This window comes from Manihot esculenta, chromosome 16 (assembly GCF_001659605.2).
Source record: "Manihot esculenta cultivar AM560-2 chromosome 16, M.esculenta_v8, whole genome shotgun sequence".
Lineage (NCBI taxonomy): Eukaryota > Viridiplantae > Streptophyta > Magnoliopsida > Malpighiales > Euphorbiaceae > Manihot > Manihot esculenta.
Window position 1 is genome coordinate 235,295 of NC_035176.2, and position 19,210 is coordinate 254,504.

The window sequence follows — 19,210 nt, forward strand, 5'->3', positions numbered from 1 at the left end:
AAAACATAAAATACATTAAAAACATTTCATAAAACATGGTTTTACCCTTCTAGAGGTTTCCGACATCCGAGATTCCACCGGACGGTAGGAATTCCGATACCGGAGTCTAGCCGGGTATTACACTGCTTCTGATAAGGGGAAGGTCTCCAGCTCCCCGACCGGTTCCGTCCTGGCCTTTTTTTTCTCGTCTCGGACCTGGAGGACCTCTGAGTCAAATTTCTCCCCCGCCGAGCTCGGCTCCGACACCGTGGCCAAGTACACTGCTCTCGCCTCTTCCTAGCTTCCTCTGACTACTCCCACCCCTCCTTCTGTTGGGAATTTGATGGCCAAATACCTTATGCTGGTCACAGCATCAAAATCGAACAGCATAGGTCTTCCCAATATTGCATTGTAGCTCAGGGGGAGTTTAACTACCAAGAACACCGCATAATGGGTGTGAGTCCTTGGTGCCTCTCCCAGGGTGAGAGCCAGCTTCACTTTTCCTTCTACAGGTACTGGGACTCCTCCTATCCCTTTTACTGGGGCATGGTCTCGAACCAACTATTCCTCAGGGATTCCCATCTGCTGAAAAACTCTGTACGGCAACAAATTCACCTTACTCCCATCATCCACCAAAATCTTCTTGACTCTGTAGTTGTGGATGACAGCTTCCACAACAAGAGCGTCGTCATGAGGCATCTGAACACCTTGGGCATCCTCCGGAGAGAAGGTGATGGTCACTGGAGAATGCTGAACTACCTGCATGACCTCGACGTTGCTGCTCTCCCCATCTCTGCCTCTCTTCTTTCCTCTTCGACTCATTTGCCCTCCGGTTTCTCCCACAGTCATATTTATGGTCCCACTAGAACCATCATTCAGCGGTCCTGCTCCCGTTCTCCTGGGTGTTTGAGCTGTGGGGCTTGGCCGAGGCCTCTCTCCTTCTGGTTTTTTCACAAAGTTTCTCAAGTGTCCCCTTTTTATGAGTCTTTCGATCTCACTGATCAGCTGGTAGCAGTTATTGATGTTGTGGCCGTGTGTTCGATGATACTGACAGTATTTGTTAGGATCTCGCTGGCTTGCTTCTGCTTTCATAGGCTTAGGCCACTGGAGGAACTCCTTATTCTGAACTGCCATGAGCACTTCGGCTCTGGAGGCGTTGAGTGGGGTTAGGTTCTCTGGGATCCGTGAGGGAAGCGGTCTCTGCTCTAGTCTCTGGTCCCTCCGGTCCCTCCGGTCCCAGGGTTGCCTATAGGTCTCAGGCCTTTTGCTCTGCTTCTTCTCATGCTTTTCCGACCTCCTCTCTTCTGGGGCTTTCCTGTCTATTGACTCCTTAGTGATCCTGCTCGTCACCAAGGTGTCATCCTGCCTTATATATTTCTCCGCCCTCTTCATCAGCTCTGCCAGCGTGGTGGGGGGCTTCCTGCTTAATGAGCCAAAAAAATCGGGAGAGGTCGTCCCTTTTTGCATGGCTTCCACCGCTCTACCCTCGTCCAGCTCGAGAATCTGTAGAGCGTCCGTATTGAATCGGGCCACGTACTCCCTCAACGATTCATCCCTTCTCTGCCTGACCGTCTCTAAGTAACTGGTCTTCCTATCAGCTGGTACCCCAGCTATGAACCGGCTGATGAAGGCGTTGGCCAGATCTCCGAAACTTCTGATGCTCCCAGCCTCCAAGCTGTTGAACCACGCCCGTGCCGGCCCCGTAAGCGTTGTTGGGAATACCTTGCACATCAAGGCATCCGATAAGGTCTGCAACTCCATGAAAGTCTTATAGTTCAAGACGTGCTCCCTGGGGTTCCCAGCTCCATCATACGCCGCCATAGGTAGCATCATAAACTTCTTAGGAATAGTCTCCTGCTGTACCCATTTTGAGAAATGTGAAGAGGTGGGCAGGAGAGCTTGGTCGTGTTCTTTCGCCCCCAACTCAGCCAGGAGCTGCTCCTTCATTTTCTGTAGCTTCTATTCCACACTTTCTTCTTCCTGTCTAGGCCTCTTCTCCGGGCGATATTCCTCCCTCCACTCATCATCTTCCGTCCTCCTGGTTGTCCTGGCAGAATAACTGTCTGCCTCATCATTCTCTATCAACTCCCTCACCCTTCTCCCATGCACCATGGCTTCTGGTTCTTCTCTTTCATCAGTTCTCCTGCTTCTCTCTCTAGTTTCCCTACTGTTTGTCTGGGGATGGTTAAAGGTGGGCTGGGGTTCATGGGTTCGTGGCTCTTCTACCACAAGCAATGCGTTCACCGGGGTGCTGAGGCCCCTTTGTTGTATTATCTGCCCCAGCCAGTGGGCGGTGTTTTGTAGTTGGAGGGCTATGGTCTGAAGGTCTTGGTTGGACAGGGCGCTTCCGGTTGCATTCCCTGCCAAGCTTGGCGAGGGATTGAAAGGGATGGGTGGTTGGTTGCTGGGAGTTGTGGAGCTGGAAAAAGAGAACTGCTGCCCCTTCTGGGTGGAGTTTAGGTCATTAGGGGTGTTGACAGGGTTGTTTTCATTATGGTTAGCCATTGTGGATCTCAGTGGGTGTTGTAAGAGTGGAACTCCGGCGATGAAAAGATCTCTTTCGTTCCCACAAACGGCGCCAATTGATGATCTGAGATCCAGAGAATAGGGTTTACAAGTGATTCTGTAAGCTTAGTTTGAGGAGGGCGTGCCTCCTTCTTTTTATCCCTTTTCCTCTTGCCCGCTAGTAACGTGTAATGGCCTTTCTGCTGCCTGTCCTGTCATACGGGCTCGTGCGTACGGATAGCACAGAGACCCTCCTCCCTGTGTCAGGCGGCCATTTAATTCCCTCCGGCGCGCGAGTGGATAGAGCTGCGAAGTGACTGGGTCTACTGTCTTTTCCCCTCACGACCGGACTGGAGAGAAAGAGACCTAGGCCCGAAAAGAGATCCGGTCTTAAGGCTCAATGGGCTGGGCCGGCCTGAAAGGGAGACTTAGAAGGAGTCCGGTCTTGAGACTAAGCGAGCTGGGTCTGACTTATTTAGAAAGCTTGGGGGCCTTAAGGTCGTGGGCTGGTCTGGTGGGTCAAGCCTTATACCGGGGTGTAGAAATTCAGCAGTTATCACTATATAAAATAAAGTGTAATAATTTTATGAAAATTATGTTTTCATCGATCACAAATGATTAAATTTTTTTATTATTATTATTTAAATTTTAATATTTAACTCTTTTATTTTTTATTATTTATATTTTAATATTTTAATATTTATTTATTTATTTATAATACCAAATAATATTTATTATTCAAATACTAATTATAAACTTTTAATTAATTTTATAAAATATATTTAATATAAGATTAACGATATAATACTAAATTTAATAATTATTTATTTAAATATTTATATTACATGAAAAATTAATTGAAATATATATATATATAAAAATAATAAATATATAAATCTATATATAAACAGTTTATACAGGTGAATGAGAAATTTTTTTTAAAATTACATAGTTTTTAATTAAATCTATATAATTTTATTGTTAATATTAATAAATATTTTTATATAAAATTTATTGATATATTATCATTAATTATTCATATGTTATCATTTCATTATTCATATATCATTATTTATTTTTATTTAAATATATAATTTATATTAAATTATTTTATTATATAAAAAATATTATTCATATAATATAAATATAAAATATTACATAAAATAAATATATTAATATAAGTATAATCAATTTAAATTATATAATTATATATATATATATTATATTCAAATTTTATCATATTAATTTATATTTAAATTATATAAAAAAAATTTAATTTATAAAATTAAACGAATAATATTAAATAGAAAAATAATCATATGTATGTAATAATAATAACAATAGTTTATGAAGAGATTTAATAATTTAAAAAGAGTGTCTATTTATAAAAATAAAAAATAAATATATAAATTAATAATATAGTTATATAATTAAGGGATAGAAATATAAAAATTAATAATATATATGATAAATAGATTAAGTGATAGTAGTGTAATCGAATACTGAGTCTTTTAACGAGTATCTTCACGAATCTCTTAATGAGATTGTTCATGAGTCTCTTAATGAGTATCTTAATAAGTCTCTTAACGAGTTTGTTTACGAGTTTTTTAATGAGTATATTCACGAGTCTCTTAACGAATCTGTTCACGAGTCTCTTAATTAGACAGCTCACGAATCTTAATGAGTCGAATACTATAGACCTCAAATTTGACTCGTTTAGTAAATGAGCCTAAAATTTAAAGTCGAATTTGGCTCGTTTAGAAATCGAATCGAACCCGATCAAATTTTTATCTAGTCGAGTCTCGAATAGCTTACGAATAGTTTGGTTTGTTTACCGCTCTAATGAGAGATTAACGAGTAATTTTTATTACGTATTGGAAATTTAGGATATATTTAATTGAATTGTTGCATATAGCCGATAATTGATCTAATTATAACCGAAACATTCTAAGCATTTGAAAAATTAAGAGTAGTTGTTATAGTTAATAGGTAAAATAACGAATAAATAAATAAATATATATTAATGAAATATATATATATAACTAATAATTTATTATATAATATACATAATATTTAAAAATATGATTGTATATAATATAAATTATTTATTTAATATATATGGATATTTTTATTATATAAAAATAAATAAATCTTATAATTAATATAATTATGTTTATAATATTTATGTTATAAGTATAACTAATTTATTAATTTATATTAAAACTTTTTTATTATAAAAAATTAAATGATTATATATTTTATTAATAATATAAAATTTTAAAAATTATATTTTAATTTATTATTAACTTTTTTAATTTTTTTAATTATAATTGTGATAAATTAAAAAAATTTACTTTATTATCTAAAATTTAAAATATTAAATATAAATATAATTAATATAAATATTTAATTTTTTTTTTTACAATACCCCTTATATTATAAGGCAAATCTACTCACTGCCACACGTTAGTGAGATGGAAATTGCGTGACGTTACTGTTGGAGAGATTCTACTCCTTATCCATTTTTATTGCTGCTGGGCGTGACAAAAGGATGTAAAGCTTTCTTCCCCGTGCCTTCCTGTTCATCGATACCTACGGACCACATGTGCACAGAAGCAAATCTGGAGTAATTTTTATCAATGGGTATTCAATTTTAATATTTGTTTTATTTTTATAACTTAATTTTATTTTTTAAGAAAATCATTGAATTTTTAATTTTATTTTAGAAAATCATTTTAACATATTATAATAGATTATCAGTTATTAAAATAAAAATATATATATTTATTAAGAACAAATCGTTAATAATGATCAATTTATCTTTCAGCTTTTCTCTTTATTTTTCTCATTTACTCTTTTTTTTATAGCCAATTAATTAATAACAAACCGTTAATAATGATTTATTAATAGAATTATTTTATTTTAAATAAAATTATTTATAATTTATATTTCTTTTTATTTATTGTTTATTACTAAAATTTTATCATATTAATTAATGAAAATTGGTAGTTAAAAAATTAACTTTAGATTTCCATTTATTTTTTTATCAATAATCAATAAAGATTTAAATATTTCCATAATAAAAAAAATATGAGATATTTTTCATGAGATATATTATAAATTTAGACTCGATTTGTTTATAAAATATTTTTTTAACAAAATAATTTATATTTTATTATTTAATTTTTAATTTAAAAATAAAATATATTGAAAAATTTTAATAAAAATATTAAAATATAAAAATTTTTATTCATATCAAATCAATAGTCCAAAAATAGCATTAAAAAAAAAATTCAAGCTAGCATTATCTATGCAATTTGATTTGTGGGACATGAACCAATGAGTATTGAATAGCCTCTACTAAAGTTATATAGGCTCTTAAAGTTATATATAGGCCCTTAAGCCGCTAGAGCCTAGAGTATAAGGTTTTGGTGCAATTTGATTTTTGATACAAATAACTGAATAAGCCAAATAACGAAATAATTAAAAGTTTAAATTGAATAACATCAATTAAATAAAAAAATAAAATAAATTGAACCCAACTAAATTAATTCAGTTCTATTTTTCTATTTATTTGAAAATTGTTTACCTCTAATTTTAAATATGTCAAAAAAGATGTCGAAAACAAAAATGAAATATAATTCATCATTATGATCTACATTTACCAATGACTTGATAACGAGAATTATAAAGAAAAAATAAATCAACAATAAATAATTTATCATTAATTATTATTAATTTTTATATAAATAAATCAAAAAAAAATTTGTTCCGGTGCGACAATGAAGAATTAACCCATTTTCTTTGGTTAAATGTTACCGTTTAAACTTGCTTTATTAAATATTTAAATTTATAAAAATTATAATAATTAAATACAAATTATTTATATTATCAGGTGGTTTATAAAAAAATAAAAATTATTTTACTTACTACTACTGACAATATTCAACATTTTGGTAATTGGGAGGGACCGATCATAGCAAGTTGAACTATTAACCCAATACTTTGTGGGTTTGGCTGAAGGAGTCACGTTTCAGATGGCAGGTGCTTTGCCTTTTCTAATAGCCGAATCAGCCTCCGTCCACTTCTTTTTGCTTGCCATAGCTGTGCAAGAAAAAAGTAAGTACTGTAGAGAACTTTTTTTCGATTCATACATAAAAAAAATAAAAATTTTATAAATTCACGCATAATTCAAAAATATTTTCGGATCTTGTATGTCAAAGCAGTGTGTTCGACAGTATGACTGTCGAACACACTTGTTCGACACCATGGACGTCGAACAAAGAGCAGTTGGAATTCAATACCTATAGTGTCGAACTGCCATGTGGCGTTATTGTTCGATATCAATAGTATTCAACAACAACGGCTCTTGCCACGGGAGCAGTTCAGACTGTTTCCGTGGCTGATGTGGCGTGTTTGTCACCGTTCGGCACTCATTTTTTAATATTTAACAATAAAATAATTATATTTTAGCACAAATATTATTCTACCTTAACTTTTTAATACATATAATAATTAAAATTTTATATAAAATTATATTTTATTATCCTATTTTTACATGTAAAATATTAAAAATATATAAATATTTAAATATAAAATTAAGTAAAAGAAATACCTGATAGTGGTGCTGACGCTGGAATCGGAAATAAATTAGTGTAGAGAAAATATGATGGAGAATGGGATAATGGTGTAGAGAAAATACAGAGAAGGAGCAGAAACTGGGAGAAGAAAGAAGGAGAAGAAACTGCTGGAAGAAGAAAGCAAAGATGATGGAAAATGGAAAAATGGAGATGGAAGGAGTTGAAGTCTCCCGGGCTGTGCATGGTACTGCGCTTTGCATGCACGCAGGAGATGGCAGAAAAATGTTCGGCACTATAGAAAAATATTCGGAATCTCTACACCCCTGATATGATGGGATTCTCTACACTCCTGATACGATGGGTCGTCCATGCTAAACATGGACAGGTGTGTTCGGCACTCAAAGTGCCGAACACGCTACGCATGATGCCACGAGTGCAGTGTGAACTGCACCCGTGGCAGGGAGCATGTCGTTCTTAGCGTCGAACAACAATTTCCTCTTGCAATTCGACACTATGGGTGTCAAACTGTTTTTTGTTGGATACTCATGGTGTCGAACAAGTGTGACTGCCGAACACACTGTTTTGACATACAAGATCCGAAAATATTTTCGGATCCTGTAAAATTTTTATTTTTTATGTATGAATTGAAAAAAAAGCTCTATTGTATATTAATAAGTAAAGTTTTTTTAGAAAAATACCCTGATATTGTTGTATCCCCGCGAGGGAAGATTGATGTGGGACAAGAGCTCGTGTAACAGCTGGAGTACTCGGCCTCGGACCTCGCTTGCTCGGCTTGTTATTAGCCTTCCGAGCAAGAATGAGATTGCTCACCACCACAGTTATATCAAGTTTTATTTGGTTAGCTAGCAGCTTCAGACGCTCTATAAGCTCAAACTCTTCCTGATTGGGGGATTTTACCCTCTTTTCATAACCTAGCGAAAAAGTTTCACTCGATTTGCCGGTTTCTTAATCCACCAGATATCCTATACCTCACAAGAAAAAGCTTGTTTTTCGAACTTTTTAAGAGGAAGGCAGATAGTTAAATAGAGTCTATTTTCTTTTACCGCTAAAAACCCTGTATTCTTCATTTATTTGGTCCCCAATCAGTAGAGTTGAGAATTCACGAATATGTTGCATTGTTAGAGTTCCAGCCAGAGGTGAGTGGAATAAACCTTTATGTTTTAAAGTAAATGAACTTTGAGCATATTCATGCATCACGAATGCCATGATATATATGTTAGGTTGTTTGCATTAGAATTCACGAATATGTTGCATTGCATAACTTGATGTTGTTGTGGATGGATGTTGGATGACCCATTAGCCCTCGATATGATGATATGATATGTTATGTTATGGAAAGACCAGGTGTGGCCTGCACTACGCCCCTAGCACTATGTAAGTGAAAGATCGGGTGTGGCCTACACTACGCCCCCGGCATGATTGGATATGTATGATATGTTTATGTAAGAGAAAGACCAGGTGTGGCCTGCACTACGCCCCTGGCATGATTTGGATTATGTAGAGAGTTAATGGTGACAAGTCCATCCTTGATGTGATTTATTTGTGATGTGATGCATTTCATAAAAGCATGAGTTTAAATATAATGTTTTATTATTCTGATCATTGGGCTCTTGTAGCTCACCCCATTCCCTTAACCCCCAAGTTTGCAGGTACAGGGTAGACCAGGAGGTCAGCAGGAGTAAAGTCTGTTTTAGGGAATAGTTAGAAGTTGTGGACATGATAAATTGTAATGTAATGTTCTAAATAGTCTTATTATGTAATAATGATATTGAGGATTAGAAGTTGTGGTTGACCCTATGTGTACAGTTATCCCTTTTGATACATGATCTATAATATGTTTTATGATATTTATGAGTAACCAAGCTTAATGTATGATGTGATACCCCATTGGAGCATTTGATGAGGGCTCCAGTGTGTGGTTTATGTTGATGTTGATGTGCATGCACAGGTTAAGCTTGGTAAAGGAAAAGAAAAAGCTTACAGTTTTATATTTTTTTATGTATGATCATGTATGGGATTAAACAGGTTACAGGTTATATGTCAGGCTTGCTACGGGTCCCGGCGGCCTTATGCCGATCTGGATCCTAGCGCCGGTAGCAATCCGATTTTCGGGTCGTTACAGAGCAGGTCATTATGTTAAGAAATGAACTAATATTTTTTAGCTACATTAATTTGTGCATAACAATTGAATGTTCATTGCAGGTAATTTGGGAGTCGTACACTGATGCCCTGATTCAGTCACTACCTGAATATTGTCTCCAAGAACGAGAAATTTGAAGGGCTGTTGTCCCACTAATCTGCTTTCATATAATATAGTGGTATCAGCAGGATAGGGTCATGCGACAGTTTGGTATGCAGCAGCATATTCCTGCTAAACCTCAACAGTATGTTGCACTCCATGATGTTGATTTGCGGAAGAGCGACACAAACTGGGCAGAAGTGCACTCTCATTGGATCACGCGCTGGAACACCCGAGATAGCAGAACAATATCTAGCACGCCAGCAACAGAGCCACTCCATTTCCATTCAGAGTACATGGAGTGGTACCGTAGGGTGTCCAGACGCTGAATTTCAGTTAAAGGAGCGGCAATGGGATCAGGGTAAAAAATTTATGATTTTTTATATCATTTTCAATAATAATAACAACATATTTTAAATAATATAATTGCTTATATGTTGTGCAGGAGGATGGTCTGGAGCATATGTACGCAATTGCTACCAATCCGATCACTGGGAGCATGACAGTTATGTGCGACCTTATACATTCAGTTTCATTTTGTATGATGGAAGAGAGGCGGCAAACACAATTGCCAGCTCCACATCCAGCTCCTACTGCACCGCCCAGCACGGCTGATCCAGATGACCCGCCTATTCCCGATTCTTTTTCAAGTAGTAGTAGGGGTAGGACTCGTGGTCATGCGAGGGGCCGTAGAAGGGATCAAGCTCAAACAGAACAATGTGATAGGGATGTGCATCCAGTGCCTCCCCCGATAGAGTATCATCAGTCACAAGTATTACACGAAGATGCACCAAGTTCATCCCACGTGCCACCCAGCTCATGTGTGCGGTCCACTGTATCTCGTAATTTTCCATATATCATCTTCTTCTTTCTTGGATGCTCGAAGCCTCCATGCACACCCACTATCTTTGTCTTTACATTTCATAGAATAAGTCTTCTCTATTGTTTCATGATAACAAAATTGATGATGATGTCTTAGATGATATTCTTTTGCAACCACAGCCACTACATTTCTCGAAGAAAATATCATCCCAACTGAAAACTCTTTAGAAGGATCCCAAAAGGAACAACCTTCTAGCCTATCATAAGGATTCACCCTCAGCAAATCAAAGTCTATTTCTGCGTATGGGGGAGGATGAACAATAGGCACAATAGGATTAGGAAATTGTGTGTTGTAATATCGAGACTCACTCCCACTATCCTCCTGACCATTATCATCCTCATCATCCTCAGTAGACATCCATGAATCATCGTCATCCTCATCCTCGTCCTCATCCTCGTCTTCATCCTCGTTCTCATTCTCTACTGTATCAGATAAATTAATTGACGACCCTGCAAGACTATCAGATAAACCTAATCATCAACTACATTTTGCTCTTCACATGGTTCATCATTTGATTCCACAGCAGTTCCAGATGGACCAATATCAGCATCCTCATTTGTAGTATCAACACAATGAAGTATCTTAACATATATTTCTATACCAGGTATACCACTAATTTGATACAAGTAATTAAACATACTAGATACATCATCTTCACCCCATATCTCCATACATTCAAATTTTAAGGATCCATCCATAATTGTAGGCTTTCTAAAACTAATTGTCTCTATAAATTCATTATTCTCGGCTAATCTAATTGCACCAGTAATTTTACCGACCAATTGCTTAAAACTTATCTGTTTACCCATTGGAATAATCTTTGAAAAACCGCCATCATAATCATAACTATTACAACTATTTATAATATTATCATCCCAATGAATATTAGCATATGCAGGACCTGACATTTCTCTGATAAAAAAAAATTAGAATAATAAATAATTTGTTCTTGATTTACTATATGCATAAAAAAATTAAAAATTAAGAATATAAAATATTTAAAACTTACCTGCGTTTCTTTTTTTGTAATCAAATCGATAAGAGTATATATAATAATTTTGTGAAATTTATAGAGGGGAATAAAAAAGTTTATAGAACGTAATTTGTTGAGATATAGTGCAGATTTTGAATAATTTATAAAGTAGTAGGTGGGATAATTTATAGAGAAACCGGAAAGGAGCGGGTTAAAGTGATTTATAAAATGGCTGGCGGGATAATTTATAGAGGCCGGGGAATTAACCATTGGCTAGTTCGGCAGTGATGGTGCCGAACTAGCCATTGGGAATAAATTCTTTTCACGGACCGCACAGAAATTTGTTCGGCACCATCACTGCCGAACAAATTCATGTGCAATAACCTGCATGCATCTGCATGGATGCAGGTACGGCCCTGCAGCTCTTCGGCACTTATAGTGCCGAAGAGTAATCTTGATGCTTTTGTGTGTTCGGCACCCAAGGTGGCAGCCATGGGAGCAGCTTACCCTGCTCCCGTGGCACGGATCAGCTTGTTCGACACCATGGGTGTCGAACAAGCTGAATAAGTGACTGTTCGACACCCATGATATCGAACAATAGGAAGTTCGACACCATGGGTGTCGAACTAGCGTGTTCGGCAGTATGACTGCCAAACACGCTGCGTTGACACACAGAATCCGAAAATATTTTCGGATCCTATATGAATTGATAATTATTTTTTAAATTATGCATGATTTGAAAATTTGCTCCCTCTTTTAAGATTTAAGTATGACTACACTATTTCCCTACAATCTTCTTCTCGATATATAGGAAGAGATATAATATAAAAAGACTGTCAAAGGTTTCAAGGGCATTAAGAGGGCCAGATCTTGCTCAACATATCATGGTATCAGACATGCAATCACTTTCTTTGTTGTATAGAAAAGTTTGGTTTCAAAAGACCTAGTAAACACTACAAAAAAACAGACTATCAGCGACGGATTTAGCGACAGAAATTACTTTCGTCGGAAAAAAAAAATTTAGCGACAGAATTAGCGACGGATCAGCGACGAACACTAAAGCTTTATATTTCTGATGGATTTGCGACGGATTAGTGACGGATTTTTAAAATATTAGCGACGAAATTTATTCCGTCGCTAATCCGTCAGAAAATGCAAAAAGAATATTTAAAAACCTAATCCATCTCTTTCGGGACTCTTTTTTATTTCAGCCACCCTTTTCCTCTCCTCTCTTCTCCTTATCGCTCCATCCTTCTTCTTGCCACTGTCGCCGTCGCCGCCTCCACCGCAGCTGCCGCTGCCGTTCCCGGGATGTCGCGCGTTGCTGCGCCTCTCCGTAGCTGTTGCTGCTGCCGCGGCTGTGCCGCCATTGCTGGAGCTGCCACCGCTGCCGCCACCACCATTGCCACTGCCGATCGTCGCCACTCCATGTAAGTTATTGATGGAATGATTGGTTGATCCTAATGTATGCTTGTTATACTAATTTTTAATTTTATATTAATTATTAAATTAATAATTTTGAAAAAGATTAGGTGATTACTTAGCCATTGAGTTTGATGGGTTTATTGCTTAATTGTTTGTTTTTATGTTTTTTATTTATTTATTTAGGGTTTGAGATGACATCAATTATTGAGAATATGATTATTATGTTACTAATTTTTATAAATTATGAAATATATCTTGTAATATGTTAAAAATAATGTGAAATTAAATTCATTAGTTATAAAAAAAAATAATGTGGAATTATGAAATACAGCTTGTGCAGCAGCAAGCATGCTGCTGCCTTGCTGTGCAGCAGCAAGCATGCTGCTGCCTTGCTGTGCAGCAGGTAGCTTGCTGCTACCTTGCTTGTGCAGCAGCAAGCTAGCTGCTGCACAAGCAAGGCAGCAGCTTGCTGCTGCACAGCAGGTTGCTGCTGCACAGCAGGTTGCTGCCTTGCTGCAGCAACTGCATGCTGCTACTTCCCTGCCTTGCTGCCCAGTTGTGTTAAATTTTTTTTTTTGTCTCCATTTTGTAAATTGGCTTTCAATATTTATATTTTAATTATTAATTATTTTTTTCTAGCAAATTAGATGAATTGCTTATAGAAGTAATCAAAAGTAGTGATAACAAATAATTTAAAAATTGGATAAACAACGAAATATTTTTAACGTTTAAAATTGATTAAAAAAATTGATTAATATAGTTTTTTTTAATTAAAAGGAAAAATTGACCTTTTAAAAAATATATATATTTTTTTAATTTTAAGAGAATAAGTCATTTTATAAATTTCAAAATAATAATAATAATAATATATAATTTTATTAATATATATATGTATTGTTAAATTGATTACTTTATGTGCCTTTATTCAACTTTTCTTTGATATGTATTGTTAAATTAATTAGTGTGTTTGATTTGTTAAATTAGTATATAATTAGAGTTGAATTTGTTTATATTTCAGAATATATTTATCATGTCGGTAGATTGTAGATGGATGTATGAGCGACTAGATCAAAATGGCTTTCTTAATTCTGAATTTGAGATTGGGGTGGAGACATTTCTAAACTTTGCCTATGCACAAGTACAATTTATATGCCAAGATAAAATTCGTTGTCCATGTTCTAAGTGTCAGAATAGAAAATTTCAGAATAGGCAAGATGTTACTTATCACCTTTGCAAAAGTGGATTTGTTGGAGGATATACTAAGTGGATTGCGCATGGTGAATCTATCACTCATGAAATAAATTCTGAACAACTTGAGGAACAATCTACTGATTATCTTGCTACAACCAACAATGTCAATGATTATAGAAGCATGGTCATAGAAGCAATGGATATAAATTATGGTACAGTTGGAGTTGGTAGTTCTGAAATGGGCAATCAAACCATGGAGCCGAACTTAGAAGTTTCAAAATTCTATGAATTATTACATGGTGCGGATGTGCCATTATGGGAAGGCTGCAATAATCATACCAAGTTATCTGTTGTATCTCAATTGCTGAACTTAATGTCAGAATTTCACATTAGTCATAGTTGTTTTAATAAGTTTATGGGAACGGTAAAAAGTATGCTACCAGAAGGAAACCTCTTACCAGATAATTTTTATAATACGAAGAAGATGATGTCCACTCTAGGCCTTGGTTATACAAAAATCGATGTTTGTGTAAACAATTGTATGTTGTACTTTCAAGAAAATATCGACAGAACATCATGTACAATATGTGGTCACCCTCGATATAAACCAATTCAATCATTTATGGGGCGACGAAAAAAGAGACCATTTAAAGTGTTGTGATATCTACCTTTGATTCCTAGACTCCAAAGACTTTTTATGTCATCCAAAACTGCTCTGCATATGGTTTGGCATGCTTCTAACCAACATGTAGATGGTAGTATGGTGCATCCTGTTGATAGTGAGGCATGGAAACATTTTGATCGCACCCACTCTTGGTTTGCATCTGATCCAAGAAATGTTCGGCTTGGATTATGTACTAATGGATTCAATCCTTTTGGGCAACGGTCTAAACCGTATTCTTGTTGGCCCGTAATTGTTGTAGTTTACAATTTACCTCCATGGATGGCAATGAAAAAACCTTACATGTTTCTGAATATGGTAATTCCAGGTCCTAAAAGCCCTGGAAAAAGCTTGGATGTTTTTTTGAGGCCTTTGATTGATGAGCTGAAATTGTTGTGGCATGAAGGAGTTTGGACTCATGATGCTAATTCTAACCAAAACTTTCAAATGAAAGCAGCATTGTTATGGACAATAAGTGATTTTCCTGCATATGGTATATTATCTGGATGGAGCACACATGGTAGAATGTCATGTCCATATTGTATGGAAAATAGTAAGGCCTTTATACTTCAGCATGGTGGGAAGCCATCTTTTTTTTATTGTCATCGTCAATTCCTTCCTATTAACCATCCATATCGAAGACAGAAAGATAAATTTAGAAAAGGTTTCATAGAAAAAACTCTTCCTCCTTCTCGTATGGCAGGTGATGTTATACAACATCGGGTTAATTTGTTGAGTGATGTTGTGTTTGGAACAACTGCTGGCAAGCAAACAATACCGGGGTTTGGAGTACAGCATAACTGGGTGAAAAAGAGTATATTTTGGGAGCTTCCATATTGGCAATCAAATTTACTTCGACATAATTTGGATGTTATGCATATAGAGAAGAATGTATTTGATAACATATTCTACACAGTTATGGATGTGAATGGCAAATCAAAGGACAATATCAAGGCAAGACAAGATTTGAAAGTCTATTGCAATCGTCCCGAGTTAGAATTGTTGTATAATAATGGTAAAGTGTACAAACCTAAAGCCACTTATTCTTTGAATAAAGAACAGAAACGGTCAATTTGTCAGTGGCTTAAGGATTTGAGGTTGCCTGACGGTTATGCTTCGAACATTACTCAGTCTGTTAGTGTGAATGATTGTAAATTTTATGGATTAAAAAGCCATGATTGCCACATATTGATGCAAAGACTGATACCAATTGCATTTCGTGACATATTGCCTAAAGCAGTTTGGGATGCTTTGACTGAGTTGAGTCATTTTTTTAGAGACATAACTGCAACCACACTCACAGAAGAAAATTTGAATATCTTAGAAAAAAATATTGTTGAGAGCATTTGCAAGATGGAGAAGATATTCCCACCCGGTTTCTTTGACTCAATGGAGCATTTACCTATTCACTTGGCATACGAGGCAAAAGTAGGTGGACCTGTGCAATATCGTTGGATGTATCCCTTTGAACGGTAAATGCAATACTAAATATTTACATATGGTGTATTGTAAATAAATGTCAAATAACCAACTAACAGTCTAATTTTTCTTTTACTAGATACCTCTTTGACTTGAAGAAAAAAGTCAAAAATAAAGCTTCTGTTGAGGGTTCAATTGTTGAGGCATATCTTATTGAGGAAAATTCATCTTTTTGCTCACATTACTTTGAGCCATCTATCTCGACAAGACTAAATAGAGTCCCAAGAAATGATGATGGTGGACATGTAGAACCTATGGGACGCCTTTCGATTTTCACTCATGCAGGTCGACCTTTTGGGCAGTTGGAACATGGCAGAATGTTGTCAAATGAAGAGTAATGTGCAGCACATTTATATGTGTTATTGAATTGTCCTGAAATTGATCCGTTTATTGAGTAAGTGATTTAAATTAAGTATTAACATTTTAATCATATAAAATAAAATATGATACAAAAAAATTAATTTTTTTGTGTAGGATTTTTTATTCTCATTTTCAAGAAACAATACCAAATATCAGCGATCAACAAATTGAGCAAATGCGAGAGCGAGAACTGGCTAATTGGTTAAAAGACTATGTAAGTATTGCAAGTGATGATTTGAGCATTTGCATTATTGTTGACTTCTAACTTAATATTTCAACATTAGGTGGGAAGGAACGAAGTTGATAACTGCATTTATCAAATAGCTCAAGGGCCCAGCCGAAAAGTACAATCATATAAAGGATATTTTGTGAATGGATTTAAATTTCATCGACATGATTATGGCAGAGAGCGAAAAACATTAAATAGTGGTGTATGGGTCAAAGGAAGTTGTTATAATGAATATGAAAGTGATTACTATGGCTTGTTGAATGAGGTATTAGAATTAGAGTACTTTGGAGACAAAAACAAGACAATCATTTTCAAGTGTGAATGGTTTGACACTAATAGAGGGGTAAGGGTCCATCCTCAACATGGTCTTGTGGAAATCAATGTCAAATTAAGGCTAGCATCATCTGATCCATTTATTTTAGCTCAACAAGCTCATCAAGTTTGCTATATTAAATATCCTAAAATCAATAAAGTCAGAGTTGACTGGTGTGCGGTTTTCAAAACCAAAGCTAGGAGCACTTACAATATTGGACCTTCCATGGTTAACAACAATTCAAATGAGCAAAACTCCAATGATATTGCTTATCAAGAGGATGATGTCTCAAGACCTCAAGAAATTGTACCAACAACCGAACTTGATGATCCCACAATGTTACTTGATTCAAGTAGTATGGTTGAGATGGATGTTAATGAATTGCAACAAGTGCAACAACCACTTGAAGTGGTGGAAGATGAAGATGAGGATGTAGAGGAAGAGGAAGAGGGAGAGGATGAAGAAGAGGAAGAAGACACTGAAGAGTCAGATGACGATTTAGAAGTTGATGGTATTGATAGTGATGATGATGTCAACTTAGAAGATGATTCTGAATGATACATTGTAAAGTATATCATATTTTTATATATATTCATAGACTTAATATTTGATTATTATTTTTTCTATTGTTTGTCTTTATTGTTAATTAAAATTAATGGACAATTATTTTTTCAGATGCCTCGAAGAGCAGTATCATCTAAAGGTAGAGGACATAGCCAGCAGCTCTCTATGAATTAAACAGATAATCCAACTACAGATTGTACTTCTCTATCAGATGATTCAACAAATTCATAGATTAGTTTTTAGTTTTATGAATATTGTTAAGTATTATTGATTTATTTTAAATTTTATAAACATTGTTAAATATTATGGATTTATTTTATATATTTTGAATATTGTTAAGTATTATGAACATTACTTATAATTATTATGAATGATATTTAATTTATATTCAATATGATTCGTAATTATAAATTATTTGATTATACAGAGAATATCTAAATAAAAACAGGGAATTATTTTTTGTGATTGAATTTTAACATATTAGCGACGGATTTGTGAGAAATTTTTTTTAAAATGTGTTAATATTTCCGACGGATTTCCGACGGAAAATTTCCGTCGCTAATTATTTTCGACGGATTAGCGACGGAATGTTCATCGGATGAATTGGAATTTCCGACGGATTTAGCGACAAACGTTTTTCGTCGCTAAATTTTTCCGACTGAATTTTCCGTCGGAAAACCGTCGTAAATTTTTCCGACGGAGTTTCCGTCGGAAATCCGTCTCTAATATTTCCGACGGAATTGTAATCCGTCGGAAAAAATTAGCGACATGACTTTAAGCGACGGACTTGAGTCCGTCGCAAATCCATCGTTGAAAGTTTCAGCAACGGATTTTTTACTTTCAGCGACGGAAAAATCCGTCACTGATACCGTGTTTTTTTGTAGTGAAATACATGAACACACTTTCATAAACACTCACAATTAAACAGCCAACGATATGCATTTTTCTTTTCATTTATCATACTCAAGAACTATATATATATTTAGAAACAGATGGAATCTGTACATTTCCAAAGTGTGATAGGAAATTAAGTTTGGCCTTTTAATAAAATTATGGAACAGAGATCTCTTGTGAAAATAAACGTGTATTTTCTCCGTTTGGGTATTGTCTCTAGCAACTTGCCGGTTCAGTTCTTGGCTCTTGCATTTTGAAATGAGAATGATTTGATTACCCTGCTGAAATCACCTAGCGTGATGGTAAAGATTGAGTTGATATTTCATTATTTGAACCCTAAAATTGTCATTAATAAATAATGTTTGAGTTTGCATATACAGCTCTTGGTTCATTTTATTTAAACAGGTGGGAATATTTAGAGGATGTTTTGAGGAAAATGGAGGTAACATATCTGATCATAGAGATGCTTGTCCATTTCGTTTGAGAAAATTGGGAATTGAAATTGTACTGCTCTTTGGTCTGATGTAGATGAATGAGAAGAATTCAGGCTGGGAATATCTGATTTTTCATTCCACCTGGTTAAAGCTAGGTGGTTAATGCATGATGCATATGATTTGTTACTCCATCAGACCCTATGACACGCTTAAGGAGAAGGTAGATATGGAGGCAGTTTTTTCTGCATGCAAGGGCGGTTTAAACCGCCCATACTCCAGTTTGAGGCGGTTTCTAAAATTGCACCAAAATCGGCTTAATTGATGGCGTCTCCACAACGTAGGAGCGAGTAGGAGCGATTTTAGAGACTGTCGGGATAGACGATGGGATATAGAGGCATTATGTAGGGGCGGTTTTAGTGTTTACCGCAAAGAATAATAGAGTGTAATGGCAAATATAAGGTGTTTACCGTCAAAAACTGT

The 19,210-nt window shown here is 35.4% G+C and overlaps 3 protein-coding genes across 5 annotated transcripts; 2 read left to right on the plus strand and 1 right to left on the minus strand.

Annotated features, from left to right (window-relative positions):
- Positions 1-540: 540 nt before the first annotated feature.
- Positions 541-1,071, minus strand: LOC110603915. The gene has a single exon (XM_021741922.1). It carries the CDS (start codon positions 1,069-1,071, stop codon positions 541-543), a length of 531 nt encoding a protein of 176 aa, XP_021597614.1.
- Positions 1,072-13,726: 12,655 nt separating this feature from the next.
- On the plus strand, positions 13,727-16,424 carry LOC110620936. The gene is made up of 2 exons (XM_043951779.1): positions 13,727-15,929; positions 16,016-16,424. The coding sequence occupies exons 1-2, from the start codon at positions 14,494-14,496 to the stop codon at positions 16,272-16,274; spliced, it is 1,695 nt and encodes a 564-aa protein (XP_043807714.1). The 5' UTR covers positions 13,727-14,493; the 3' UTR covers positions 16,275-16,424.
- A 13-nt stretch (positions 16,425-16,437) lies between these two features.
- Positions 16,438-17,556, plus strand: LOC110603529 (G-patch and R3H domain-containing protein C30B4.02c-like). Of its 3 annotated transcripts, none has more exons than XM_021741279.2 (3): positions 16,438-16,510; positions 16,581-17,402; positions 17,514-17,556. In XM_021741279.2, exons 1-2 carry the CDS (start codon positions 16,472-16,474, stop codon positions 17,394-17,396), a joined length of 855 nt encoding a protein of 284 aa, XP_021596971.1. In that variant the 5' UTR covers positions 16,438-16,471; the 3' UTR covers positions 17,397-17,402; positions 17,514-17,556. The 3 variants fall into 3 exon arrangements, with proteins under 3 accessions (XP_021596971.1, XP_021596972.1, XP_043807715.1); XM_021741280.2 differs by having other exon boundaries at positions 16,581-17,407; positions 17,514-17,539; XM_043951780.1 differs by lacking the exon at positions 17,514-17,556 and having other exon boundaries at positions 16,581-17,462.
- The last annotated feature ends 1,654 nt before the right edge of the window (positions 17,557-19,210 follow it).